Source organism: Desmodus rotundus, chromosome 5, assembly GCF_022682495.2.
Source record: "Desmodus rotundus isolate HL8 chromosome 5, HLdesRot8A.1, whole genome shotgun sequence".
In the NCBI taxonomy this organism is placed as follows: Eukaryota; Metazoa; Chordata; class Mammalia; order Chiroptera; family Phyllostomidae; genus Desmodus; species Desmodus rotundus.
In genome coordinates this window covers 107,584,338-107,611,870 of record NC_071391.1, presented here as the reverse complement: position 1 = coordinate 107,611,870, position 27,533 = coordinate 107,584,338, and the positions used below count along the sequence as shown (strand labels likewise).

Here is a 27,533-nt window from a genome sequence, read left to right as displayed (position 1 = left end):
TCACTGATCTTAAATTTGTTCCTTAGTAAAGGATTTTCTATCTTTACTACACTTGCATATTTTAACAATAAGGAAAAGCCATTGTAGAAATTAACCAAGGAATATAAAAGCAATAGATCTGATGCATAAATATTTTTTTAAGATTTTATTTATTTTTAGAGAGAGGGAAAGTAAGAGAGAAAGAGGGGGAGAGAAACATCAGTGTGTAGTTGCCTCTCACATGGCCCACTGACAACCTGGCCTACAACCCAGGCTTGTGCCCTGACTGGGAACTGAACCCATGACCCTTTGCTTCACAGCCCACGCTCAATCTACTGAGCTACACCAGCCAGGGCTGATGCATAAATATTTTAAAGTTCGTTTTACTTCTTAAAACATTATATATGGGATTAAGTATAATCATAAAATGGGAAAACTTTTTAACATCTGTGACATGCAGTGAGTTTATATCTGAATATGTAAATATTTTTTACAAATGAGAAATAACCCATAGTCAAACGTGCCCATGACTGGCTCTGACCGCCACCAATGCCCGCCCTGGTCCCTAGCCACAGGACTCAGGGGTGCCACTGAGGACCCCAACAACCCTTTCAGCCACTGCAGACCTCCTGCAGTGCTAGATACACATCATTGTCGAAACTATGCACCCCAGCGGCCTGAACCATAGAGACAGAACACTATCACCCCAGACCCAGTATCACCACACACCTCTACACTTGCCATCCTGTGCTGTACTACTAAACCAGTGGCCACAGCATACCCCAGCATGTCCCTAACTGCAGGTGAAAGTGTTCCCTTACCGAAGTCAGCACATAAAATTTGGAAGAGAGGACTGCTTCCTCATACACACAGACACCTGCATAAGGCTACAGAGATCATGAAGAATCAGGAAACATGATTCCACCAAAGGAATAGAGTAAACTTCCAATGACTGGCCCCAAACAAATGGAGATCCACAAACTGCCCCACAAATATTCTAAAGATGCTAAGAGGGCTACAAGAGAATACATATAAATGATTTAACAATATCAGAAAAATAATACTATAACAACATTAAAGAGAGGGACATCACCAAGGTGGCGATATAAGTTGTTCCCAATTTTACTCCCCCTCACAAAACAGCTAACAACTATTCATGGATAAGACACCACTCAGAGAATCCTAGAACAAGGGCAAGAGGCTGAATCACCCCCTTGCACCATAGAGACAAGGAAAGACTTACTAGAAGTGTAAACGGGGCGGCTACATGCTGACCTCAATGCCCCTCACCCAGACTGGTGCAGCATCACACCAAGATGTCTCCCCTGAGCCTACAGTTCCTCCAGTGGGAAAAGAGAGCCCAAGGTGGACATCCAGGTTATGCTGCATTGTGGAGCACTTCTTGGGAGTCGCACTCCAGAGTCACATCATGGAGGCCGTGGGAATCTGCAGGGCTTGACCACTGGAAATGTGATGGGAGGTGGGGGGGACTGGCAACAATCAGCACTTGGATCTTGGCAGATTAAGTTCCCACCCACAGAATACAAGTAGTTTCAACCAGCATCTTTGCTCATCTGCAAAGCCAAGATAGTGGCACAGTCTGACAGAGAACTCAGCAGGACACAGGTCTGTCTGATTGGATGTCCTCAAACAAAGAGCCTTTCCATCCCTGGAGCCTAGTCTGCATCCCTACCCTGCCCAAGCAGGGGAGCAGAGGCATAGCCCTGCCCACTGCTGAGTATAGCTCCCAGCCCTCTCCAACCAGAAAGACTGACTGCAAACCTAGAAAGCTGTATAGCCCAGTAAAGCTTGAGTGGAGAGTATGGCAGGCTAAACTGACTGTCCACCAAGCAAAGCCAGTAACACCTTTCAGCCAGGGAACTCGGGATGTGGATCAGCTCGAATCAAGACTGCAAAAAAAGAGCTCTTCTGGACTTGAAGCCAAAGGAAACTAATAAATCCCCAAAACCAGATCTGTCAGAAAATGAATTCAAAATCATCATCCTAACGAAGTTTAGTAAACTACAAGAACACACAGAGAGATAAGTGAAATTAAGAAAATAATGCTGAACAAAACAAAAAGTTCAATAAAGAAATAAAAACCATAAAAAAAACTAAACAGAAATGCTGGAGCTGAAGAATACAGTAAATTAACTGAAGGATTCAAGAGAGCTTCAAAAGCAGACTCAACCATGTAGAAGAAAGAATCAGTGACTTATAAGACAAGACATTTGAAATTATCCAGTTGGAGAAGGCAACAAGAGAAAAGAGCGAAGAAAGTCTACAGGACTTCGGAGACACAATGAAAAGAAACAATATCCATGTTGTGGGAATTCCAGAAGAAGAATTCAAAAAGAAGAAAAAAAATTTATTTAAAGCAATAATAGCTGAAAGCTTTCCAACCTGGGAAGAAAAATGGGCATCTAGATTCATGAGGCCCAAAGGATTCCAAACAATACAAACCTGAATAGGGTTACACTAAGGCACATTATAATAAATTGGCAAAGACAAATTTATTAAAACAGCAAAAGAACAGAGACAAGTTACACACAAGGGGATCCCCAAGAGATGATCAGAGAACTTCTCAACAGAAACTTTGCAGAACAGGAGAGAATAGGATGATATATTCAAAATATTGAAAAGAAAAAGTTATTGACCATGAATTCTAAACCCCACAAAGCTGTCTTTCTGAAATGAAGAGTGGAGATAAATACTTTCTCAAACAGAAGCTGAGGAAGTTCATTACCACTTGACCAACATACAAGGTGCTAAAGGAAAATTGTTTGAGTGGAAGTAAAAAAATGCTAGTTAACATTATAAAAACATAAAAATGTATCCAAAACTCACTGATGATGGTAAATATAGGGTCAGAGTTAGAATCTATAATTTGATAATGATGGTACACATTTCATTTACAATGCTAATTTAAAAGTAAAAAAAATACAAAAAATCACCATAACTACAATAATTTGTTATTGTATACACAATATTTAAAACAAATGTAAACTGTAGCATCAATGACCTAAAATGTGAGGGGAGGAGAATTAAAAGTATAAAGTTTATTAATGCCATTGAAGTTAAGTTGTTATCAGGTGAAAACAGTGTTATCATTTTTAAAAATTTTATGTAAGCCTTGTGGTAACCACAAGGAAATGACCTATAGTGATTACACAAAAGAACGTGATAAAGAAGTCAAAGCATACTGATATCAAAAGGAATCAAAACACACAAAAACCAGCAGGATACAAAACAAGAACAATGTATCTATAAAACATCCAGAAGACAATTAACAGAATAGCAATAGTAGGTTCTTATCTCTCAATAATTACTTAAATATAAATGGTTTAAATTCCCCAGTCAATAGACATAGAATGGCTAAGTGGATTAAAAACAACAACAAAAACAAGATTCAAGACATGCTACCTGCAAGAGACTCACTTTAGCCTTGAAGACACACAAAGACTGAGGATGAAGAGATAGAAAAAATAATTTCAAGTAATGGCATCCAAAAAAAGAGATAGCTATACTCAGACAAAGTAGTATTTAAACTAAAAATGGTTTAAAAAAAGTCATCACATGATAAAGGAATAAATCCATCGAGATTATGTAAATATACATACTTATGCATCCAAAAATGGACCAGTAAATTATACAAATCAAAATTACATAGCTAAAAGAGAAATAAACAGTAATACAGTAATAATTGAGGACTTGAATACCCCACTCTCCCAATGGCTAGATTATCCAGAAAGAGAATTAATAAGGAAACCACTGATAGATCAAATCTATTTAACACACATACGCAGAATGTTATATCTAACAGGGAAAGAACACACATTCTTTTCAAACACACATGGAACATTTTATAAGATAGACCATATATCAAGCCAAAAAACAAGTCAGCAAGTTCAAGAAGATTGAAATCATGCAAAGTATCTTCTCTGACACAATGAAATAAAACTAAAAGTCAATAACAAGAGGAAAACTGAAAAATGCATGAAAACATGGAAATTAAAAAACATTCTCCTGATCAGCCAATGAAACAAAGAAGAAATTAAGGGGTAATTTAAAAAGCATCTAGAAGATGGAGGCATAGGTAAACATGCTTTGCCTCCTCACACACCTACAGCAAAATTTAAACTAGACTACAAAACAAGTGTCACCCAGATTCATCAGAAAATTGAGCTCTATGGAAGTCTGACAACCAAGGATTTAAAAAATCCACATTCATCCAGACGGGAAGGAGGGGTGAAGATGTAGAGACACGCAGAGAGGTGGAGAGGCATGGAGATGGGGAGAGGCACGGAGAGGCATGAAGACTGAATGGGCAGTCCCACATTCATGTGTGGTGGATAAAAATTGGGAGGGATACCTCGGGAGTGAGGGATCCCAGCTCCAGACCAGACCACCCAGCCCAGCGTTCCAGTGTCAGGAAGATAAGTCCCCACAACTTCTGACTAAAAAGTAGGGGTTGGGGGTTGGGGCAGCAGAAGAAACTGCAGAATTCCCAGGAGACTCCTCTTAAAGGGCCTTTGACAGTCTTAGGACTTACACAGACCCACCCCCTCTGCAATTCAGCTGCAGGGCAACAGCTGGAAGGGCACCAGAGCCATACAGGGAAGAAGTGAAATGTCTGGCAAATGGGTGAGTGCCGGGAGACAGCTTCATCCCAGGCAAGTCTCAAGAGGCCAGGCAGCAGTATTGTCCCCTCTCTCAACCCTCCTGCACATAGAGCCACAGAGCACTGACCTGGGTTGCACCCCCTGGTGACTACCTAAGGCTCCACCCCATACAACTTACAGGTGCCTTTTCTACAATAGAACACAATACTAAAAGGGTCAAAGCAGCTCTACCTAATACACAGAGAGGCTGCCAAAATGAGGAGACAAAGAAACATGGCCCAAATGATAGAACAGAACAAAACTCCAGAAAAAAAAAACGTAAACAAAATGGAGATAAGCAATATATCAGACGCAGAGTTCAAAACACTGATTATTGGGATGATCAAGGAATTCACTGGGTACTTCAACAGTATAAAAAAGACCAAGGCAGAAATGAAGTGAATTAAAATAAGTTAAGTGAAATAAATAAAAATCTACAGGGAACCAGCAGTGGAGGGAATGAAGCTGAAAATCAAATCAATTATTTGGAACATAAGGAAGAAAAAAAGCATTCAATCAGAACAGCAAAAAGAAAAAAGAATTCAAAGAAACAAGGATAATATAAGGAACCTCTGGGACATTTCCAAATGTAACAATACCTGAATAATAGGGATCCCAGCAAGAGAAGAAGAGCAAGAAACTGAAAACTTATTTGAAAAAATAATGAAATAAAACATCCCTAATTTGGTGAAAGAAATAGACCTACAAGTCCAGAGAGTCCTAAACAATTGGACCCAAAGAGGAACACACCAAGACACATCATAACTAAAATGCCAAGGGTCAAGATAAAAACAAAGAGTTACCTACAAAGGAGTTCCCATAATACTGTCAGCTGATTTCTCAAAAGAAACTTTGCAGGCTAGAAGGGACTGGCCAGAAGTATTCAAAGTAATGAAAAGCAAGGAACTACAAACTAGATATTCTATCCAGCAAAGCTATCAGTTAGAATTGAAGGGCAGATAAAGTGCTTCCCAGACAAGGTAAAACTAAGGGAGTTCATCATCACCAAGCCATTATTATATGAAATGTTAAAGGGAAATATATAATTTTAAAAAGTTCAAAACTATGAACATTAAAATGGCAAGAAATTCAAAACTATCAACAACTAAATCTAAAAAACAAACTAAGCAAACAAACAGAACAGGAACAGAATCATAGATATGGAGATCACATGGAGGGTTATCAGTAGGTAGGGGGCAGTGGTAGAATGGGGGGAAAAGGTACAGGGAATAAGAAGCATAAATGGTAGGTACAAAATAGACAGGGGGAGGCTAAGAACAGTATAGGAAATGGTGTAGTCAAAGAACTTATATGCATGACCCATGGACATGAACATATGGGGAGATTGCTGGAGGGAATGGGGGTACCAGGTGAGGGGGACCAAGGGGGAATTATTGGGGCAACTGTAATAGCATAGAAACAAAATGGAAATAAAATATAGCAAATTTATGGGATGCAGCAAAAACAGTTCTAAGAGTTTATACCAATAAACACATACTAAGAAACAAAAAAATAAACAACCTAACTCTACACTTCAAGGAACTAGAAAAAAAACAAACTTGAGCCCAAAGTTAGCAGCAGAAAACAAATAAACATTAGGGTAAAAATAAATAAAATAGAGAGCAGGAAAACAATAGAAGAGATTAACCAAACTAAGAGTTGATTCTTTGAAAAGATTAACAAACCTTTGGCTATACTGACCAAGAAAAATAAAAGACAGGACTCAAATAAAGAAAAGTATAAATGAGTCCTGACCAGTGTGGCTCATTTGGTTGGGCATCATCTCACAAAGCAAAAGGTCACAGGTTCAGTTAGCAGTCAGAGCACATGCCTAGGTTGGGAGTTTGGTCTCCTGTCAAGGTACTTACAAGAGGCAACCAATCAATGTTTCTCCTTCACATTGATGTTTCTCTCCCACTCTTTCTCCCTCCCTTCCTCTTTCCCTAAAATAAACACACACACATACATACATAAATACATAAACATTTTTAAAAGAAAATTATAAATGGAAGAGACATTAAAACTGATACAACAGAAATACAAAAATTAAGAAGAAGCTACTATGAACAACTACACATGAACAAAGCACACACCCTATAGAAATGGGAATGGAAAAGGCTTCAAAGAATACTACCTACCAAGACTGAATCAGGAAGAAATAGAAAATCTGAACATAAAAATTACTACTAAAGAGAGGGAAACAGTGATCAAAAATCTCCCAGTGAAGAAAAGCCTAGGACCAGATGGCTTCACTGGTGAATTTTACTGAACATTTATAAAGAAGTAATACTAATCATCAGAGGACTACAAATTAAAACCACAATGAGATACCACCTCACACTTATAAGAATGTCTGTCATCAATAAAACAACAACAGCATTGGCAAGGATGTGGAGAAAAGGGAACCCTAGTGCACTGTTGGTGGGAATGCAGACTAGTGCAGCCACGGTGGAAAAGACTATGGAGTTTCCTCAAAAAAATAAAAAATGGAACTGCCTTAGACCCAGAAATTCCACCTCTGGGAATATATCCAAAGAAACCCAAAACAGTAACTCAAAAGAATATACACATCCCTATGTTTATTGCAGCATTATTTACAACAACCAAGACTTGGAAGCATCCTAAGTGCCCATCAGTAGATAAGTGGATAAAAAGCAGAGGTACCTTTTCATAACAGAATACAACTGGACTGTTAAAAAGAAGGAAATCTTACCTTTCATGACAGCATGGATAGACCTAATGAGTATTATGCTAAGTGAAATAAGCCAGTCAGAGAAAGACAATTACCACACGATTTCACTTATATGTGGAATCTAATGAACAAAATAAACTAACAAAATAGAAAGACTCATAGATAGAGAACAGACTGACAGCTGTCAGAAGGGAAGGGAGTAGAAGGCTGAGTGGAAAAGGTGAAGGGACCAAGCACGGAGAAAACTCATAGACACAGACAACACTATATTGATTACAAGAGGGAAAGAGGGTGGGGGAGGTAGAAGAGGGTAAAGGTTAAATGAGTTACAATGATCTCTCTGCTTTCTTCTACAGATTGTAGTAGAAGAGTTCCTAGAAGATATAAATAATATCTTGAACTCAGGTGAAGTGCCTAATTTATTTGAAAAGGATGAACTGGAGCAGGTTTTAGCAGCCACCAGACCAAAAGCAAAAGAAGTCGGAATTTCCGAGGGCAATAGGGATGAGGTAAGACATGTGAGAATGGCTATACGGCTTTATGAAACAAAAAGTTCTTGCTTTAGCCTTTTTAAAAAATAGTCCACAAATCTCCTTAAGGAGTCTGTGTATAGAATTTCTTTTTTAATATAATTGATTTCATTTGTAATTCTTGATATTTTATTTCCTGCATTCAAAGCATCAGTTCACCAGACTCCCAGAGAAGTACATGGAAAGCAGAAACCCTACTGCCCCCATGGAGGTCATGGTCTTGTACAAACTGGACAGGTTCTCTTACCCTTCTTTAAACACACATCTATTTCACATGCTCTCGGTGCCCTGCCTCCCTTGCTTAACAGCAAGGTTATGGCACAACTGAAATAGAAATGCATATTCATTCTCTCTCTCTCTCTCTCTCTCTCTCTGTCTCTTTCAACACAGCTGCTGTCCACTTCATTTCTCCAACACTGCTCTGGGTTCCATATGCTGTTATTTGTTTACCCCATTTTTTTTCTTTCCACACCTTCTTTAACTTTATGGCCATTCTTTCTCATGTTTTCTGCATCCTTTCATTAGAATTTCCTCCACAGCTGGGTCAGGGCTTACAGGTACAAACAGCAGCGTCGACTTCAGCTAATATAAGGAGAAATGGCTTTATTCAAGGCATGCAATCATTGGGAGGGCCAAAGAAAGGTTTTCCAGGCTGAATTCCTTGGAATGGATATGAAATGCACACTGTAGAAGTCCATGGTCAAGGAAGCTGCTGGTTCTGCCACACCATTCCTGCTGAGCCAGGAAGCCCTAAAGCACTCGGCAGGCTGCTGCTTCAGCGCCAAAGCCATGCACCCTTCACTCCATCAGGAAGCAGCTGAAATAGAGCTGTTGGTTTGCAACCTTGGAGTTCCCTGGGGGGAATCTGAAATTGGCCCCTGTGCACAAAGAGCAAGGAGAGACTGAAGAAAGAGGCAGACCACGCCAGACTGATAGGGAGCAGGTTTAATAAGAAAGGAAGCTTACATATGAGGCTTTTTTCCTGGGCATCTGCAAGATGAGTAGATCTCCACACCTGCCCACCAGAATCTTAGAAGTTTATATAGAGGCTTGACTGGCTTCAGTCATGTATATTGTCCAGATAGTCTCAACAACATGTTGCTCTCTCAAGAATTTGTCCTTGAAATGGCTCTCACCATGAGAACAGTGGGCAGAACATACAATCTAAGGGCAAAGGAACAGGTCCAGCTCATGGGTCAACTGGCAGTTACATCTTCCCAATGACCTCCTCCCGCAGGAGCCACATCTGGAAATAACGGCTCCAGGTCCATGCCACTTCTTCCAGACCCTGCACCTGCAAAAGTTGCTGCCCTTCACACTGTCTCTCTCCCCCAGTGGTCCTCTACTACAGAGCAAAACCTTGTATAACTACTTTTCTTTAATTATTCAAGAGGTCTCCCCAAAAGCACACTGGTGAGGAGGACCTTCATCACATCCAGAACCTTAGATACAAAGGAGTCTACAAAACGTCATTTTCAGTCTGCATGAAAAAAAGGGGTTGGAATGGATGTTAAACAAAATAATTCACACACTTACTTCATTAACATTTTTAAATTGATATTGGTAGACTCATATGCATTAGCCAACACTTATATTCATTGTTGCTTCATTGTTATTTCAAATGGAAAAATTATCTTTTTTTTTGTCAGGTGTTTCAATACTTTATTAGCAGAATCCGTCAGAAGCTGCATATTGTTCTCTGCATGAGCCCTGTTGGGGAGGCCTTCCGGTCCCGATGCCGGATGTTCCCATCCCTTGTGAACTGCTGCACCATCGACTGGTTTGTCCAGGTTGGTGACTTATCAGGATATCTCTTGGAGAAGCTGAACTTGCTTGATTTAAAAGGAGTAAAATTGCATTAGCTTTAAAGCCTTCTAGGAATTCACTCATATGCAGGGGGTGCAATAAAAATTATCAAACAAACACAAAACAGAATTCATAAAGAAAGAGGAGACTAGTGAACTTAGCAATGTAGAAGTTAACAGTGATCTTGACAGGAGCTGTTTCAGTGGAATGATGGGAGATACGGTTTAAAAGAGAAGAGGGAAGTGGAATCAGAGACAATGAGTACAGTAGCTCCCCCTTATTCACACTGTCGCCCCCTTATTCACAGTGTCGCTTGTCATCCTCCACAGTTTCAGTGACCTGGGGTCAATCTCAATCCAAAAATACTAAATGGAAAATTCCAGAAGTAACTAATTTGTAAGTTTGAAATGGCATGCCATTCCAAGTAGCATAATGAAATCTCCCACCACTGTGCTCTGTCCTTCCCAAGATATGAATCATCCCTTTGTCCAGCAAATCCACGCTCCATATGCTCCCCACCCATTGGTCACTTAGTAGCCGTCCCAGTTATCAGATCCACTGTCAAAGTATCACAGTGCTTATGTTCAAGTAACCCTTATTTCACTTAATCATGGCCCCAAAGCACAATAGCAGTGATGTTGGCAGTTTGGATATGCCAAAGAGAAGCCACTAAAGTGCTTCCTATAAGTGAAAAGGTATGTATGTATAAGAAAAAAACATAGTGTGTATAGGGTCCAGTACTATTCGCAGTTATAGGCATCCAAGGGGGTCTTGGAAAGTATCCACCACAGATAAGGAGGGACTACTGCCAGCTCTTTTAAGAAGTTTTCTCCCAAAGGAAGACCAGGAGGTGGGTAATAGCTAGAGGGGTGTGTGTGGTGAAGAGAGAAGTATTTTTAAGTGAGAAACACAAAGAGCACATGTGTGTGTGCTGACGGAAATTATCCAGAAAAAAAGAAATATATTGATGGTGCAGCAGACAGAGTTAAGCATTATTAGACCAGTGCCTTTGAGTAGACAAGAAAGGATGAAATCGAGTCATCACTGAAGGGGCTGACATGGTCAGGGAGCACGCACAACTTACCCCAGGGTGACAGGAAGGAGGGCAGAGGGTATGAGCACAGATGCAGGTAGATTCAGTGGGTGGAAGCTCACTGAAGTTTGGTTTGCATTAGTGACGTGGGAATCAAGGTCATCAGCTGAGAATGAAGAGGAAAGAGGAAGTGTTAACAGTCTGAGAAAGTAGTATAGGGTATAAAATGCTCACTTAGTAGAGTACATTAGGAATGCATTAGAACACGTAGAAGGATTTGTGGGCTGCACTGAGAACCCACTCGAGCTAGTTGCTATGAATGTAAAGTAAGGACAGTCGGCATGGTTGTGTTTTTCTCCAGCCATGCTCAGCTGCACAGTCACAGGCATGGGGTAACACAAAGTTGCATTTGACTAAGGTTCAGGTGAGCTCAAAGAAACAATGGAGGAACAAGGGAGTTGAGGTGAGCAGGACAGTGATTATAATAATGGTGGACCTGAAGTCCAAATGGCATAATAAACAGAGTGAGCACATGAGGTCCTCCTAATATATGTGATTTTATTCATGGAATTATCCAAGAGACACCTAGTCATTTATTTGTTAATCAACAAATAATTATCGAACAATTTCTATGTGCCAGACACTATGCCAAGGGCAGCAAATGCAGACCCAGACCCCCTCTAATGAACACAGCCATTCAGTTCCTTAAACATCATAGACATGAGCAGGAGTCAAGTAGGTGAAAGAGGGGATAAGGTAAGGAAAAGCTCCAGAAATATACAATTTTCTTTTTTTAATATATTTTTTTGATTATGCTATTACAGTTGTCCCATTTTTTCTCCCCTTTATTCCCCTCCTCCCTCTTCCCCCCTCCTACCATCATTCTCCCACCTTAGTTCGTGTCCATGGGTCATACATATAAGTTCTTTGGCTTCTCCATTTCCTATCCTATTCTTAACCTCCCCCTGTCTATTTTGTACCTACTATTTTATGCTTCTTATTCCCTGTACCTTTTCCCCCATTCTACCCCCCACCCCCTCCCTGCTGATAACCCTCCATGTGATCTCCACTTCTGTGAATCTGTTCCTGTTCTAGTTGTTTGCTTAGTTCATTCTGTTTCTGTTTTTACTTTTTTAGGTGCAGTTGTTAATAGTTGTGAGTTTGTTGTCATTGTACTGCTCATAGTTTTTTATCTCCTTCTTTTTCTTAGATAAGTCCCTTTAACATTCCACATAATAAGGGCTTGGCAATGATGAAGTCCTTTAACTTGACTTTATCTGGGAAACACTTCATCTGCCCTTCCATTCTAAATGATAGCTCTGCTGGATAGAGAAATCTTGGATGTAAGTTCTTACCTTTCATGACTTCTAATAGTTCTTCCCAGCTCCTTCTTGCCTGCAAGGTTTCTTTTGAGAAATCAGCTGATAGCCTTATGGGAACTCATTTGTAGGTAAGTGTCTCCTTTTCTCTTGCTGCTTTTAAGATTCTCTCCTCTTTAATCTAGGCTAATGTAATTCTGATGTGCCTTGGTGTATGCTTCCTTGGGTCCAACTTCTTTGGGACTCTCTAAGCTTCCTGGACTTCCTGGAAGTCTATTTCCTTTGCCAGATTAGGGAAGTTCTCCTTCATTATTTTTTTCAAATAAGTTTTCAATTTCTTGCTCTTCCTTGTCTCCTTCTGGCACCCCTATGATTCAGATGTTGGAATGTTTAAAGATGTCCTGGAGGTTCCTAAGCCTCTCCTCATTTTTTTGAATTCTTGTTTCTTCATTCTGTTCCAGTCGAATGTTTATTTCATCCTTTTGTTCCAAATTGTTGATTTGAGTCCCAGTTTCCTTCCCATCACTGTTGGTTCCCTGTACATTTTCCTTTATTTCACTTTTCATAGCCCTCACTTTTTCCTCTATTTTGTGACCATATTCAACCGTTTCTGTGAGCATCCTAATTAACAGTGTTTTGAACTCTGCATCTGATAAGTTGGCTATCTCTTCCTCACTTAATTCTATTTTGGGAACTTTGATCTGTTCTTTTATTTGGGCCATATTTTTTTTTGTCTTGGCACACCTGTTACACAGTAAGTGGCAGAGACTTAGGTATTCTCCAGGATTGGGGCAACTCACGTCTCTGCATTGTGGTGCTGTATGTGCGAGAGGGGTCCAAAAGGGAAAAATTCCACTTGCTCAGCTCTCAGCCAGCTTTCAGTCACTCCCTCCACTACCCACCCACAAGCAAATTGTGCCCTTCTGGTGCTGATTCCCAGGTGGGTGGTTTTGTGTGTGATCTAGGATGCTGTGGGTCTCTCCAACAAACTCTCCTGTGAGGCTGGGAGTTTATCCTGTTATCTAAACCCCCATAGGTTTTCCCAGTCAGAGGTTTTGAGGCTTTCTTTTCCTGCCTCTACTGGAACCCTGGGTTGCATGGTCTGTCTCACTCCCCAGTTATTCTTCCTGATTTATCTGCATGCAAATGTGGGACCACCTACTCCACCAGCCACCACCTCACCCACCCTGGTCCTCCAGCCGCTGCCTTGCCACACATCCTCTCCATCCTAGCTGCCCATTTCCGCCCCTCCTATCTGTCCGGATGAATGTTTCTTTTTTAACTCCTTCATTGTCAGACTTTCATACAGTTTGATTTTCTGGCAGTTCTGGTTATTTTTTGTTTTTAAATTTGTCATTGTTCTTCTTTTGGTTGTGGGAGGAGGCAAAGTGTATCTACCTATGCCACCATCTTGGCCAGAAGTCCTCCAGAGCTATACATTTTTCTCATTTGTGATATTGTATATTATGGAAATAAGGAACAGATTTTCCAAATTGTTTCTTTATAGTGGCCCAGAGAAGCCCTTCTCTCTGTATCAAAGACATTTTTCTCAAATATTGACACTGGAAGTGATGAACTGAAGGAAAAGCTTTCCCTCATGTGTGTGAATGTTCACCTAAGTGTCTCCAATATGGCAGAACGCTATTACACAGAGCTCCGGAGACGGTACTACACCACGCCCACCTCCTACTTGGAGCTCATCAATCTCTACCTGACTATGCTCAGTGAGAAAAGGAAGCAGCTGGTGTCAGTAAGTTTAATATTATCAATAAAAAAACTTTTTTATTGCTTGAACTCAAAACTTTTGCCAGAATGAGTAGAAGATCTATGTGCTACCTTACCTGCAGAAGACCCCTCTATCCTGACGTTAAGCAGAAAACTAGTCATCTCTGCTGTACTTAGTAAGAAGGAAAACTTTAGTTAAGCAATAGAGATGGGGTTTGGGTAGTCTAGTGAGCCTATTTTTCCCATGAAGAGCAAAGGCCTCGGTGCGGGCAGACTATGTACAACCTATGCTCTGCCTCTTCCTATATTGAGCACATTTTATAAATTCTAGTCTTAGAAAATCAGGTTAAAAATATCTGTATGTACCTCTTAGGTTCTTGTGGAATTTAATAAGACTGTTTGTGAAGTGCTTGGTATATGATCTGATGCATATGAGACACTCAGAAAATAGTGGCTGCCCCTCCACCACCACCATCACCACCACCATCATCATCATCAGGCTATTAACATGACCTAAAAATTTTAACACAATAAAAATGGAAGCATTTATCATTTATATATTTTAAATATTTTTTCAGTGGATTTTTACCTGGTAAATATAAAAAAAACTTTGACAGATATTTATGAAACCTGACAATTTGAATCAAGCTTTCTGACTCGCCTTCAAAAACGTTATTCCTAGGTGCCTTCTCTACCACATACTACCCCTTTGATCCTAGTTAAAAGTTTCCAACCACTGGGAAGTAGGGTTTAGATCCATCAACCAAAGCGAAGTGCACTGTCCCCCTAGGGATTCTCAGCCTGCTCTCCATCCTGAGGAAACATGTGTTTTAAAAAATGCTTGAGGCTGAAAGTTGTCTTAAATAAAGGGTTTATTGAGCCACAGGCTAGCCAGAAAAAGGATCAGGTCCTGGGACATGCAGTCTGAACCACCAGCAGCGGGGCTGCAGGGAGAAGACTGTCTGTCCACCGTCCTGGGGCTGACAGAGCTCTTTCATGCAATGAGTTTGGGGAAGAAAGATGTAAGTTATTTTGAAACAACTTACATTGGCTATAGATAAGGGTGTTGGAGAAAGGGAAGCTAGAAGAGTTCTGGGATAAGTGAATTGTACATCAAGAAGTATTTGATGCTTTTGGATTGGTTGTGGACAACAGTCCAGAAGGTTCACACATAAGCAAGATATGCTGGTGCTTGGTGGCCAGCTAGATAATCGCTGAATAGCCACATAGATATTGAGTAAGAGTTTCAAAAGACATTCAGAAATATGAGCAGTCTTTTGTTAGTTAAGATCCATGGCTACTAACTGATTAATTTCCTTGCCTCTTCCCCCCACCCTCCAGCCTGCTATAATTTAATTTAGGACATCTCAGGATTTTTCTCCTGTCACAGCTCTCAGAACTGTGACCTCCAGGAATCTCTACCTGAACTTGTCTCTCATTCATTCAACATGTTACCAGGCTCCCACAGAAAATAGAAATAACACAACGTGGGTCCTCAGTGAGTGCCCAGGCGGCACAGATCCAGACCTACTGTGGTGAATGTGTCACTGCCATTTCCTGGAGTTTTGTTTCCTAAAGATTTCTTTACATTCACAATTTCGAGTATTACAAACTAATATGCCAGTTCTGCAGATGTAAAATTACACTACATGAGTACAAGATGCCAGTAAATTTAGTTTATGATACTTATTATAATAAATATTTTCATTGTCATCTAGGCACGTGACCGAGTGAAGAATGGTCTCGCCAGGCTACTGGAAACAAACGTACTAGTCGATAAAATGAAATTAGATCTTTCAGCTTTAGAACCTGTCCTTTTAACAAAATCACAAAATGTGGAAGCCCTGATGGACAAATTGGCAGTGGATCAAGAGAATGCCGATCAGGTACACTGAGTAACCTGGCGTTGTGGGTGAGCAAGCTTTGATCAGCACCTGACCACTCATAAACAAAGACAAATGATTGAATTTTTAATTTTTATGTCTTTAAAATGACTGATAAAGTTAGCAATGCTTTGAAGTTGTAAACATTCTCCCTTCCATAAACCAGTCTTGATTCTCTCCCTGAAAATGAATGAACCCAAAGAGTAGCACAGAGTTGTGAGAAAAGTATAACAATATAAAGTACCTATTCTTCTCCTAGAAGGAACTGCTTATTCTAGTAACTTTTTCTCCATAACTGAATCAATGTAGCATGAGACAGACATAGGAGAGGGTAAAATTCTGCAGAGCTAATCCTCTTTCATCATTGGTCTAATTCAAAGGGGCAACTATGACTCATTATCACTGGCTTTGTTTTTAAGAACTGAAATTCAAATATTGAGACCACTTAAGCAGTCGTGTTTCAATGGTTAGGTCCGGAACGTTGTGCAAGAAGATGAAGCAACAGCAAAAGTGAAAGCTGAAGAAACCCAAGCAATAGCTGATGATGCTCAGAGAGACCTTGAAGAAGCTCTACCTGCACTTGATGCTGCCAATAAAGCACTGGATTCCTTAGATAAAGCAGATATATCTGAAATCAGAGTTTTCACAAAGCCCCCAGATCTGGTCATGACTGTTATGGAAGCAATTTCCATTCTCTTGAATGCCAAGTGAGTAATTCAGCATCATCTGTTGCCAAAACACCTGATGGAATTTCTTTGCTGTTTTTCTGTTTTCTTTCTCTTCTCTACCCTCTCACTGATTTGGTCAGTCATTCAACAAATTGACTCAACAAGCATTTTTTTTTTTGAACATCTGTTTTTTGCTAGATGATAGCAGGTATAAAGTTCCTCCCTACAAGGTACATACAGTCTACTGGAGAGACAGACATGAAAAATTCTAATTTCAAGACATGAGAAAGTTGTGTAGTATTATGAATCTGAGATAAGAGTGCCCCAGGGAGATGTGAGTGGGTGTTTTGAGAGATGATGCTCAGGTGGAGAGTGGGACCGTGGGGACAGCCCAGGGACCTTTGATGCTCATGGGCTGGTCCGGGCCGGGCTGGGCTGGGTGGGAGGGCAGCGACTACGTCATGAAAGGTCTAAGCAGTTCAGATTTCATCTTGGAGATTCTTGGAGATAGTAGTTTTCAAACTTTCTCTAGTAATACAATCTTCTTTTCCCAATAAAAATTATTTTATAGGAAACTATTCTATGTAAAACTGATCAAAGCAAGGGAGGAGGGCCCAGAGCACCCCGCCCCCCCCGGCCAGGCTTCCCTACAGGCCCTCTGGTCAGCTCCTTGGTGGGGCCTGGGAGCTCTGCCAAGCACAGCGGGAGAGCCCTGCCACTGGGGACTGGGAGCCGTGGAAGATTTTCAACATAATCATATTTTCACTGATAAAGACCAATTTGGCAAAGGTCCACTGGAGGTGAGGTTAACTGAGGGACAGAAAACCAGTTAGAAGGTGATTGTAGTGTCCTGGCAGGAGATTTCAATAATCTAAACTAAGGAAAACAAGGTTAAAATGTGAGGGCCTGGAGCATTTTAAAAATAAAATTATTTCTATAATCGCTTATATTTCTAAAACTCTATGGTTTTATAATTCTTTCTCTCTCAAAACCGGGTAGTGTGAGACATTAGTCATCCACCTGTCTGCCCATAAACTGTGGTGTACATAACTACCAACTGCTGGGCATATGGTATTAAGATTAAAACTACCCACTTATTGGGATAATATCATAGTGTCCTCAAAGTAATATATATTTTTTGTTCTCATATTACTTTATTACAGTGCTACTAACTACCATGTCTGTCTTTCAGGCCTGATTGGCCAACAGCAAAGCAACTTCTTGGTGACTCTAACTTTCTAAGGAGACTTTTAGAATATGATAAGGAAAATGTAAAGCCTCAAATATTGGCGAAGCTTCAAAAGTACATTAATAATCCTGATTTTGTGCCTGAAAAAGTAGAGAAAGTGTCCAAAGCATGTAAATCCATGTGCATGTGGGTAAGGGCGATGGATCTGTACTCTCGGGTACTCAAAGAAGTTGAACCAAAGAGACAAAAACTCCGTGCTGCACAGGTGCGTTATCTGTGTCGTGCTATTTTATAAAATTAAAGGCCATGATCATCCATCATTCAAGCTCCCTTTATCAGCCACTGTGACCCTGTGAGATACAGATAGTAGCAATGCTCTTGGAAATTAGTTTTTGTTTTAAAAAAATAGCTGGCAAGGATTATTTTTTCAGAAATGACCTCTAAAATCATCCCTCTTCCAGCATAAGAGGAAAATGAGTTCTTAGCATATCCATATTGCCTGTACTATCTTTGAGGTCCCTTTTAGCTCTAGGATCTGATGCTCTGTTTTCACTTTCTAAGTACTCCCACCCTTGATGGGGCCCTGAGGTTATAAAAATCTGCTCAGTCTGCAGTTGGAAGTGAGGTCCCAAGCAGAACAGAGAATGGCCATGTACTGTAGCACGTTACTAAAAGAGCCGTGGCTGTAGAGCAGGGATTGGCAAACATTTTCTATAAAGATTAAGATAATAAGTATTTTCTGCTTTGCTGGCTATGAGGTCTCTGTTGCAGTTACTCAAGTCTGCCCTTGCAGCATAAAAACAGCCATCAGCAATTCATACAAGATTAAGCATGGCTGTGTTCCAGTATAACTTTATTTATAGACACTGGAACTTGAATTTCATGTAATTACCATGTGTGATGAAAATTGTTCTTTTGATTTCTTTCCCAACCACTAGCCCCCAAACCACACAAAACCAGGCAGAAGGCTGGCGATGGCTGACAGGCCATAGTTTGCACACCCCTGCTCCACAGAACTAGTTAGGAAAGATCGGTTTTCACTATTGTGTGAATATTTTATTTGTTTCATCATTTAAAGTTGATAATCCAATGTAGTAACTAATTCACCCCAAATGTTTAGTAAATCTGTTTCTCTGTTCCTTCTATGATTTATTTTGTTGAGCTTTGTTTTGGTTTTGTTTTCATCACTTTGCTTCTGCTCTTGGTTTATTCAAGTTTATATTTGTTTTAATTTTGTATATATATCAGACTCTTCAAGGACATTATAAAGGAAACATAAATCCTACTTTTTTAAAAAATGCATTATAAATGGGCAAATTTGACCTTATTTTTAGGCCTATTAATAAATATTTATTTTATTTTATCAGGCTGAACTTGATATTACTATGGCTACTCTGAAAGAAAAGCGAGAGTTACTAAAAAAAGTGGAAGGTCAAATACAAGCCTTACAAGATGAATACGACAAAAGTGTGAATGAGAAAGAAAGTCTGGGTAAGTAACTCATAAAGTACATTTTGGTCAGGAAATGCCCAAAATATATTCAAAAGTGGAAAGAGTTTCAAGGCAGTCAGTCATATCTCAGCTTTCATTCAAGATGTAGAACATATTTCCATTAGACTGTTGCATTAAGTGCCTTCCAGTACAAAATAGGAGCACTGGAATGTTGCATATGTTCGACCCCCATATACAAAAATGGCTCGCTGGGGCACACTGCACTGTGACACAAAGCGACACATGAGTTTGGTGCAGAAAATAAATACCACAGCGGCACAGGGCATTCTGTCTTCAGCCAGAGTAATTAAATAATGCTAATTCAGCTCTTAAGAGAAGCAGGTGAATGGACATCTTATGTTTTAGGAAAATATTAGACGAGATCGGGCGTGTTCAGGGTGGTATGGCCGTAGACTGTTTTAGGAAAATATTAAAAAAGATAACCTGACTTTCTTAAAATTTTCTAGCAAAGACCATGGCCCTGACAAAGGCACGTCTGGTGCGTGCTGGGAAGCTGACGGCTTCTTTAGGAGATGAGCAAGTTCGATGGGAAGAGACCATCCAGAAATTCAATGAGGAGATATCGAATATCATCGGGAATGTGTTCATAGCAGCAGCCTGTGTCGCTTATTACGGAGCCTTCACAGCCCAGTATAGGCAGTTGGTGAGTAAACTTGCCTTCTCTGATGAGTGGTGAGAAGCTGCTGAAACTGTGCCAGTGGGGGGAGGAGAGGGGTCATTTTTCTGAGTTTAGGTGGAGACTATTCACGGTGGAGGTCCTCCATCACAAACATTTATTTGTACATCCACAGTCCTTCACTGCTCTCGTCAGCCAGTGATGGTCTACCCCTAGTCTTTTCCTTAACACATCCCCCCTCTCCTGTCCCACCTTAGAAAGTTACTTATTCCTCACTTACACAGCACAAGAACCTGGGGGAAGAAAAAGGGTCAGGGCGGCCCGTACTAATTATGATCAGATGTGGCATCAAAAGTCAGCCAGGATGAAGAGTTCTGAATTGGTGGGAAGGGCTAGTCAATGGGAAGGAGCAGGACTCTAAATTATCTGAAGTGATTTTCAAGTCATTTTAATGAAAGGCTTTCCTAAAAATGTTTCACCCTTTGTTACAAAACCTAGTTGGTGTTGGACTCATAGACTCTGCATGAGCTCAGGGATCATCTGACACCATGTTGGCAGTGGTGCCAGTGGTGCCAGTGGGGGACAGACTTTTCTCTGTGGTGCATGACTGTACCACTCATTGAAGGAGGTGACGTGCTAACATCCCTCTGCCCACCGACTAATTGCAGGTAGCTCCCACGGTCATTGTGATAACCCAACTTCTCCATGTGCTTCCAGACTCTCCCAAGAAGGGCAATAACCCCTCATTGAGGATTACGGTGATAATCCTTGTCATTTACACATGAGAAAACTGAGGTCCAGATGGGGTGGTGACATGTCCAAAGCCACAACTCATTAATGGTATTAGTTCTAGGACCCAGGCCTCCTGATTTTAGTCCACTTCTTGTGTCCCATGCTCTGATGCCAGGATGCCCGGGGAGCCTGGCAGGACGCACTGCTAACCAGACATGTGGTGTGTGTCCTCACTCACTGAGTGTTCCTGTTCTATGCAAGTAAGCTTTCCTCCTTCTGCAGCTGATAGAGTGTTGGATCCAGGACTGTCAGTCTCTGGAAATCCCAATCAATCCTTCCTTCAGTCTCATCAACATTCTTGGTGATCCCTACGAAATACGGCAGTGGAACACAGATGGGCTGCCCCGTGACATGACATCAACAGAAAATGGCATTTTGGTTACTCAAGGGAGACGATGGCCTCTGATGATTGATCCTCAAGATCAGGTATGTAACAAATGCTTCTTCAGATAAAAAGCAACCTGTTAACCCTGCCTAATAGTGTGCTGTCTACTACAAATTCTACAAGTGGACTTTAACACAGTAGTGAGATCTTGGGGATGTAGACCTAAAGGGAGTTTACAGTCTTCCAGACCAAGTCCCTCATCTTGTGGATGTAGAAAAGGGAAGTGCCCAAGTGCTCTGCACGCTTAATTTTGATTGGTTTGTTTAGGGGATTGACCGTTACTTTTCTGTTTCCTATGTGAGCAGAAATTCAGTCTCGTATAGTCCTTGTTGCTATACAATCTAAGGAGTCAAAATGAAGTAAGGGTCTGATGACTTTTGGGGCCAGCCTACCTACAATGTATAGAATCTCACTAGCTGTCTCCTAAGCCCATGGGTCAGATTATACTAAATGGGGTTTGGAACAGGAGCAGTTGTAAAACCAGAAAGACAAGCTTGGATAGCAGAAATGTGGGCTTTTATTCTGGGTGGGTCTTTTCTTCATTTGTTCCAAACTTGAATAAAAGAGAAAAATTCCAAACAGGCCTAAAACATGTTTTTATTTGTGGGGGACTGGTATTTTTATTTTATTTTAGGTTATCTTTTTTTTTTTTTACCTTTCAAACTTGTTTCTAGATTAAACAAAATTTCTAAACTTTACTCTAAAAACTTTTACCTCTAGCCATTTATAAAGCTCTAAACCAAACGTCCTGTTCTGTGCTTTCTCATACAGGCAAACCGTTGGATAAGGAACAAGGAAAGCAAAAGAGGTTTAAAGATCATTAAGCTTACAGATAGTAATTTCTTGCGCACACTTGAAAATTCAATCCGACTTGGCTTACCTGTCTTACTGGAAGAGGTTTGCTTTTCACTCTTCTTTTCTTGTGCCAGTTCCCAACTTTCAGATCACATCTGAAATCCTATACATGCCATATCTGCATCATGCTAAAGACACCAGTCTGGTCCATGTTCAAGTTAGTCGAACTGATTGATTTGCTTCCTGAACAATACCCTCCTTGCACATTGGGACGAATCTGTTGATTAAACAGATTGGGATGGGCTCTGTTTTCTGACACCGCTGATTCTTGGGCCTCATCAAGGGTCTGGGTGGTTAGCTGCCCCAAAAATGCCAAGCAGTAGTGCCACCAGGAACTGTGCACACACACTAGAGAAGCCAGCAAAACAGTCCCAAGGATAGAAATATTGTTTTCTACTTAGATATAAGGTCAGAAGTAGATAAAGTGATGTGGTAACAATGAACTTGTTTGTTGAGTCTAAGTACTCTACTTGTTCAGAATCATTCTGAGAATGGATGCTTTTGAAATTGCTCAGTCATTCAACATACATTATTTGAGAATGAATGGCAAAATATATATATGTGGTTGTTGCCCAATAGCTTATAGTCTAGTTGGGGACGAAGACAGTAAGCAGAAAAAAGAGAGAGCAAGTGAGAGAGAAGGGGAGGAAGAGAACTTGTGGTAAGGGCTTTAAAGGGGCAAGCCCAGTGCCGACACAGCCATCAAGGTGGGTGGGGGAAATTAATTTGGATGTATGGCTACAGGTGGTAACATGTGAACTGTGACCTATATGATAAGCTCAGCCATGTGAAGAGCTGAGGAAGAAGGGCTTCCCAGGCAAAGGGGACAGCGTGTGCAAAGGCCTGCTCAGTGGTAGTGGTTTACTTACCTAATTTACCATTCTGTTTGTATTAGAAAAGAATGAGTGAGTGAAAGCATGGGCTGTGAGCTGAGCCTCCGTTTAACCATGCCCAGAAGTATCTCTACTGCAGCATGGTGAGGAGCTCAGCAAAGACCCCCGACTGGGGCAGCTGAGCCAAGGCACCAGTATGCTGCCTGGAATACCAACCACTGGTAGCCTTGGCTACCACGGATTGTGCGCTCACTCCAAGCCAGACCCAGTTCTTGGTGTTTCATGTATACTAATCCTTCTCCTCACTGCAGCCCTGCAAGGTAGTTACTACTATTATCCCATTTTACCTATGAGGAAACCGAGGCACAGAAAGGTTAAATAAACTGTCTGAGCAGCTTTGACTGCCCACAAAATCCACAGCAAATAACGATACTCCCCACTCAAGCTACAAAGAGCATGAGAAGCTTCCATGTGTGGTTTCTGGCCTTGACCATAGAGGTAAGGTTCTGGAATGGGTCCTAGGTCCCCATTCAAACCCTAAAGTTACAGGAGACGGTAAGGTCTCTCAAAATCTCGGGCATAGTTATGTGAGCCCCATACTGGATTCTTAAACCCCGTTTACCTCATAGCACAGGTGGTCCTGAGGGAATCTCTTCTCCTGTGGCAGGGGATGGAAGATTTCCTGCGATGATCTGCCGCTGGTCAGCAGAGGCTTTTAACTGTAGCTGAGCGCTCAGGGCCCCCACCAGGAACAGGGCACTCTGACCCACCGGCCGCTCCTGCTTTCTGTGATTTGAAGTCATTAGCATTATACACCCAGCTGCTTTCTACATTTGTTTTTAAACTGTCTCCACCCATTTGTGGGTGTGAAACCTAGTTAGTCGATCTCAACCAGCATTTGGTAATGAAATAGAACAGAATTTTAAAAGCACAAAATTGTATCATGAGTAGTAAGGGAAATTTTATCTCATAAACTTTTAAGAGTTCACATGCTTGGGTACCATGTCACAGTGTGAAATAAATTTGTTAACTATCAAGTACAATCAAATTTTGACAGCCCCTGAGCCATGGGCCCCCGTCACATGCAGATGACCTGCAGACGTCTGCCATGGGGTCTGCTGGCAACATCTGCACGTTTGAGTTCTGACCAATAATCAGGTTTGCTTTGAGGGGAAAAGTAACTGTCTTATATAATAGAGGTCCACAGATTTTTCTGTAAAGAGACAGGAATTTTAGTTTTTTCAGGCTCCAAACAGTCTCTGTTCACATATTCTCTGAACAAATATTCTTGTTTTGTTTTGTTTTGGAGGTTTGTTCATTTGTGTTTGCCACCCTTTAAAAAGGGTTAAAGCCATTCTCAGCTCAAGAGCTGCACAGAAACAGGCCGCAGAGGGCCAGGGCTGGACAGCAAGCTGTAGACTGCCAGCTCATGGCTGGGACACCCACGAAAGCGAATGGGCCTTTTCCGCCTGGGCCTGCTGGAAAGCCACCCTGCAGTGACTCCTTTCTTAGCCTCTTCCTCGTGGGGATGGACAATGTGTTGCCTTCACATGTTCTTATTTCCTTAGACTACTGGTAAAACAACCACTGGAAAATGTACACTGTCAGAGGTAGTGAGTGGACATTACAAAATATCTATACAATCACTAAAAAACTGCTTGTTCAAAGTAAATTGAGGCCTAAGGCATTTGGAGAGGTGGATGTCATCCATTTGGTGGGGGGTACCAAATTACTTTACTTGAAGGAAGGGTGCCAATGAAAGCATGCAAGTGGGTGATTTGGTACAAGTCACAGAGAAGGGAAAGGTGACTCCCACATGCACGCACGCTTTGCTGACCAGGGACGTCACCCTGTCAGCTGTGGGAAGCCAGCCTAAGGCTGAGCCCTCACCACTGTCTCCCAGGGAGTGCTTGTCAGAGAGACACCCTGCCATGCCAGATTCAGGGCCCTCCCCTTGTGCAGATTGGTTACAAGTTCACCCAATTCTTCGATGGATTCACCTGCTCATTCAGGTCATGAGTCTCAATGAAGTCACACATATTGGGGTCATCTTTGTCAGTGGCCAGTGTGTGCAAGTCCAGTAGTGGCAGATTCACACTTTTTTCCAAGTGTAATGCATACTCTGTTATATTCGGCCCATTCTCCCAGTTGTCATGGTCTGAATCCTTCGTATCTTGAGAGAAGATCTGGCCACTCCGTTGCTTCTGCAGCTTCATCAGTGTCTCAGCATGTTCCCTCACTTCATGAGACTGGTGAAGAAAATACTTGGCAAAGTTACTCAAAGCCACATCACAGAGGTCAAAGTAGTAAAACAGAGACAGGTAGACACAGGAAGCATAGGGCTCCAGGCTGATCTGGTGGTTGCTGGTGGCCTCCGAGTCCTGGTGCCAGTTCTGGCTGCGTGGCACTGGAGCAGTGGCGGGGGACTTGAGGTGTCCGAGGGCGCTGTGAGGAGGCGGTGGATGGCTGGATCTGAGAGGCTGGCTGGGATGAGTGATAAGCTCCAGGTTCGTCCAAGCACTGGCGAAGCAGGGAACCACTGCGGCTTTCGGCAAAGACTGTGATGTCATCCATTTTAATACCTCGTTCTTTGTACTTTTGTTTTAATTTTTAAGCTTAGAGAAACCTTGGATCCAGCTCTAGAACCCATTCTTCTGAAACAGACCTTCACAAGTGGTGGACGACTGCTCATTCACCTTGGAGACGCAGACATTGATTATGATAAAAGTTTTAGGTTCTATATGACAACCAAGTTGCCGAATCCACACTATCTGCCTGAGGTATGAGCACTGGGTCTGGAATTCCCAGGCTGAATGGATCACTATGGTGGGACGGGTCTCTAAAGTGTGGTGGATTCCTGGCTGAGGGGAGCAACCCTCCCCCAGCTCCCTCCTCCCTTCCAAAGCCCCTTTCCCTCTGTCACCCTCCACTCTTACTCCTCTTCTGAGTCCTGACTCAGATTCCAATCACCCTCTTGCTGGCCATCTAGCTGGGGCTGAAATCCTCCCGGCTCAGTCCCCAGGCCATGCCTCACTACCCTGCACACCACTTCTCCCCTCTCACCATCTCCCTCTGATACCCAGCTGCTCCTCATGTCACAGGGAAGTGAGGGCACCACCCACTTCTCATCACTCTTCTCCCTCCTGCAGCACAAGGCCATTTGTGTCCTCTTATTGTGGCTGATACATGGGTCAGAGTTTACTGAGAGTGTATGGAAGAGGGGACTGTCGATGTTTAAGTGGACAGACACCCATGGCATACGGCCCCAAACAAAGGGGTTGTCTGCTTGAAAGCCCTGGTGACTGGCAGCATCAGAGAATCACAGTTCAAATGCCCATTGTGTCTGGGTTTGGAGTTCTGGAGGAGAAGTTGTCTTGTCCCCTTCCTCATGCTCTCAGACTGTTTGAGGGAGCTGTGTGAACCCCACTTCCAAACACACCGTGCACTGTGATAGGCCCCAAAACAACCTCCACTCCTGTGCTGCAGGGCCCAGGGCAGGCAGAGCAGCAATGCAGGCAGCTGGGACTCCTTTCTTCCCCCATAGAAGGGGCTCTGAGGGGCTCTCCCTCCCTGACCCCCACCCCACAGCTCCAGGCACAGCCGCAAGGGGTCTTCCCAGCCCAGCAGGGCTCCCCTTCTCTAATAGGACCTAATAGGCAATTAGGGAAGGGACTTCACAAATCAGAACTTTATTCCTCACCAACCCCCACCCCCCACCCAGACACACTTTAAAAAATATCTTTAAATATATCCCTTCAAATAGTGTCATTTTCAATTTAGTTACTGACTTTCCCATAACCTGTCTTCATAGATGTGCTCAGGTTGAATGAAATCAACACACTTCTTGAATAAGGTTGGAGTTCCCGTGCCAGCCTGCAAGGGGTGAATTGCACAGCCGTTGCCAGAGTGCAAAGTTCCGTTTCTGAGTTCAGAAAAGTGACCAATGCGCCGACTTACAATCTCTGATTTCTCGCTTGGTTAACTTTTGAGAGGGAGCATCACACACCTTACCCAGCCCTAGCTTGTGACTGTAGGTCATCATTCTATTACTTCAGGGACTTGTTGTGCAGATTAAATAGGAATAACTTATCAAATACATGACTGACACCTGCTCTTATTACATTTATTCTTTTTGTTGTTGACTTAAATAATGCCAGAATATTATATTATAGTAATAATTATTCGTAAAATATTATGATGAGACAAAATATGTAAAGCTCTATTATCAATGATATCTTTCTTTTTAACTAGGACATACTATGTAAAAGTTACTGTAACTAAGTGATTTTATTACCTCAGTTGGTCCTCACAAATACCTAATGAGTTTTTATTGTGTCCCAATTTTCGAATATGAAGAACTAAAGCTCAGTTGAATGAATAGCTTGTGCAACATCATACATTACTGAAAGGTGCACCTGGAACTTGAACTCCAGCCATCGATTCTATAGGCCTGCTTCTTTCTAATCCTCTGCTGGCTCACCTGTAACTTGCATTTGAGGAACAGACTGTCACCACGCTGGCAGGGCAAATTATATTAAGATTCTGTAATACATAGTATGCTTGGTGTGTTTGGACGTGGTGGGTAATGTTCACAATTAAACCTGAGATACATCCTGCTGAGTAATAGGGAGCCATGTTCTGATAAAAGATGCTCTTATTTTATTTGTCTGAATGTAAGCATTTTAATGGACACTATGCTTCTTTTCTAGGTGTGCATTAAAGTTACCATCATCAATTTCACTGTAACCAAATCGGGTCTGGAGGATCAGTTGTTAAGGTGAAAATAGGAGGCCGGGGTTTCTAATATTTTGTTAAGAAATTTTAACAAAGAAAAATTTAATGCATGAAAAGAAAGCATCACTCATGAACGCTCAGTCATAAAGATACAGTAAATGGCCAAGTTTCTTTCCTCTTCATCACTTTTCACAGCTGTTGATCTTGTCCATAGTCTCCTCAAGGAGATCAGGGACATGCTCCTAATTCTCAGCTTCTCTTTGGGCCGGGCCTGCAGCCTGGCCTTGCCTCTTCCTCTTCGGTGGGGTTTCCAGTCCTGAG

General features: G+C 41.7%; 1 protein-coding gene across 1 annotated transcript in view; it reads left to right on the top strand.

The window, feature by feature from the left end:
* The window catches only part of DNAH6 (dynein axonemal heavy chain 6), a 241,862-nt gene that overhangs the window by 142,544 nt on the left and 71,785 nt on the right, over positions 1-27,533 (top strand). The window contains exons 47-58 of the mRNA XM_045193849.3: positions 7,689-7,841; positions 9,512-9,652; positions 13,528-13,770; positions 15,464-15,631; positions 16,100-16,335; positions 17,489-17,750; positions 18,853-18,976; positions 19,444-19,640; positions 20,628-20,831; positions 21,562-21,687; positions 25,094-25,258; positions 27,188-27,255. Of these exons, the coding sequence (XP_045049784.2) occupies positions 7,689-7,841; positions 9,512-9,652; positions 13,528-13,770; positions 15,464-15,631; positions 16,100-16,335; positions 17,489-17,750; positions 18,853-18,976; positions 19,444-19,640; positions 20,628-20,831; positions 21,562-21,687; positions 25,094-25,258; positions 27,188-27,255 (2,087 nt within the window). The remainder of the gene's footprint in view (positions 1-7,688; positions 7,842-9,511; positions 9,653-13,527; positions 13,771-15,463; positions 15,632-16,099; positions 16,336-17,488; positions 17,751-18,852; positions 18,977-19,443; positions 19,641-20,627; positions 20,832-21,561; positions 21,688-25,093; positions 25,259-27,187; positions 27,256-27,533) is intronic.